Genomic DNA, 2,500 nt, shown 5'->3' on the forward strand with positions numbered 1-2,500 from the left:
AGCGTTTCACATTAAAAGCTACATAAACTTTTTGTTTTTTTAATGCATTTCCTTTGATGCTCACGTTAATCACGTGCACCCGAACGTACTCGGCGAGTGGAGCCCGCCTTTGAAGTAGTTGATTTAACCCATTCTGACCTGAGATCAGATTCATACGAGGTTTCCACTGGACACACACTGGTCTGATGAACCCATTCTGACCTGAGATCAGATTAAAAAAATGTCAGTCGTTCTTCGATTTTTTTTAAATAGCTAAAGCATAACATGATGCTAACACCAAAATGGGTTCCCGTTCAGAATGGGTTAACTTGTAAATCATGGATATGACTCGGTTAAAACTGTCGTTTTTAATAACAATCTCACAACGGAAGATAATTTCTAGCAGAGATTTAACAGTAAATATACTGTACAGTACATCGCTGGAATGTTCCGGTGTAAACAAGAAGTTAGCCACAGTGTTATTAACTAGTACATGTGCAGGTGTGTATGTCTTTGGAGTATTTTACAACGGGCCAATCGGAATCGAGGACCAGAGCTACCCATTCCAAAGTAATCAACAAACTATACTGTAACAAAGGGTCAAACATTGGCCACATTGCCAATTTATAGAAGAAAGAGGCAAACATTGTGAAATGATCAGATCTGCGATAACGTTGCGAGGCATTGTGAGCTTGTACTGTCTCAACATTTATCTATGGTACCGAGTCAAACTGCCTCAACTCAAGCGCTTGTCAGGGTGTGGGGGGTCCCCGGTTCAAGATATATTATTTTAGGCGGTACCGAGTTCAAATATGGTTACTTTGCGGGGGTCACGGCCTGAAAAGGTTGAGAACCACGCTCGTACACACACCTTGGTGTGCGCACACGCACACGCACACACACACACACGTGCACGCTGGTTATTCAGACTTATGGACGAGCTGCCACCAGGATTATCGGAGGCCCCGTTCTGCCACAGCTGGGGATCGTCACGGCACAACACAACTCTGTACACCGCTAATGATCCATAATCAATACCTCTAACAATGATGCTCTCTCTCCCCCTCTCTCTCTCTCTCTCTCTCTCTCTCTCTCTCCCCCCCCCCCCCTCCCTGTCTCTCTCTATGTCTCTCTACCAGAGGCAGGCCAAGTACACGGAGAACCGGCTGAAAGCCACCAAGGCCAGGAATGAGTACCTGTTGGCTCTGGAAGCCACCAACAGCTGTGTGTTCAAATACTACATCCACGACCTCTCTGACATCATCGACGTGAGTGTGTGTGTGTGTGCGTGTGTGTGTGTGTGTGTGTGTGTGTGTGTGTGTGTGTGTGTCTGTGTGTGAGCGCGCGCTCTCAACCAATGGTGCCTCTACGTCGAGCCAGTCTCTTCCCATTACAGTCAGTGCTATTTTAATGAGGACCACTCACCGAGTCGTGTCTCTCCTCTCCTCCTAGCTGTGTGCGTGCGTGCGTGTGCGAGCGTGCATGCATATCCTAGCTTTCGGGGTCTTCCACAGGGGGTGTGTGACCCCTAAGGGGGTTCACAGAGTTGACTTGAACCCAGTGACGTTATGCTAATGCTGTCGCTAGCTGCTCTGTTTGGGGGGGTTTGTTAGACATACTAACAGTCCGACAGACATTTGACCGACAACACTGTCGCTCCCGACACGCGCTGCAGGTTACAACTAACCCGTGGCCAGGTTGAAACTAACCCGGGGCTTCCTGTGAGGTTGGGTTTAGGGTTGGGTTTGGGCTGTAGGGTGTTGGACTCATGACTGTAGGACCAAACACATGCTCCTCTCTGTTAGCTAGCAGCAACTCGCTAAAGTCTCTCTGCGTGAACTCACTGTTCGGACCAAAGAGAAAAAACAATAATATGCTAATAAAGCTCATTTGAAGCTCTTTGGCGAATGTTCATCCCGGAATAGGCATGCTGGGGGTTAATTTAATTGAAAAGACATTAAGAGTGTATAGTAAAAAAAAAAAATCCTCCCGATCCGATATTTATATTTTTATAGGACACGTTTATAATTGTCTCCACCAGGCCGAAGGCATGTGGGGAGAGTATGTTTTGCACTCCGTCCGTCCGCGTGTCCGTCCGTTTGTGTGTCCGTCCGTTTGTGTGTCCGTGTGTGTGTCCGTGAACAGCTAATCTCGGCCACCGTTAACCCGGTCGATGCCATATTTTGCACACACACTTCCTGGATGCCAACGATGAACCTCTGCCCCAAACTTTCCAGAACGGCCTGTTATAGCGCCACCAGGAGGCCGCTTTGTGCAAAACAAGTTTTTGCACAGTACACCTACAGATTTTGTCCAAACATCACGCAAATTGGTACACAGTCTCTCTAGAGCCATTCAACGAAACGGGTCTTTCAGATTTATCAGACTCCATCCTGATTGTTTAAGATTGGCTTCCAAAGTTCACAGGAGTGCTCAGTTTCAAACAAAATGCTGCAAATCATGAACACATCGCGTGATTTCCGTGAAATTGTGCACCCACATTCCCACTAGGCCGAGGACG

At 47.3% G+C, this 2,500-nt stretch overlaps 1 protein-coding gene across 6 annotated transcripts in view; it reads left to right on the forward strand.

Annotated features, from left to right (window-relative positions):
- Positions 1–2,500, forward strand: part of srgap2 (SLIT-ROBO Rho GTPase activating protein 2) — a 129,647-nt gene that overhangs the window by 90,395 nt on the left and 36,752 nt on the right. For all 6 annotated transcript variants that reach the window (XM_083771595.1, XM_083771597.1, XM_083771596.1 and 3 more), the window contains exon 6: positions 1,119–1,247. In XM_083771595.1, coding sequence (XP_083627721.1) covers positions 1,119–1,247 — 129 coding nt within the window. The remainder of the gene's footprint in view (positions 1–1,118; positions 1,248–2,500) is intronic.

Source organism: Protomyctophum parallelum (genome assembly GCF_964188405.1).
Source record: "Protomyctophum parallelum genome assembly, chromosome: 8".
Lineage (NCBI taxonomy): Eukaryota > Metazoa > Chordata > Actinopteri > Myctophiformes > Myctophidae > Protomyctophum > Protomyctophum parallelum.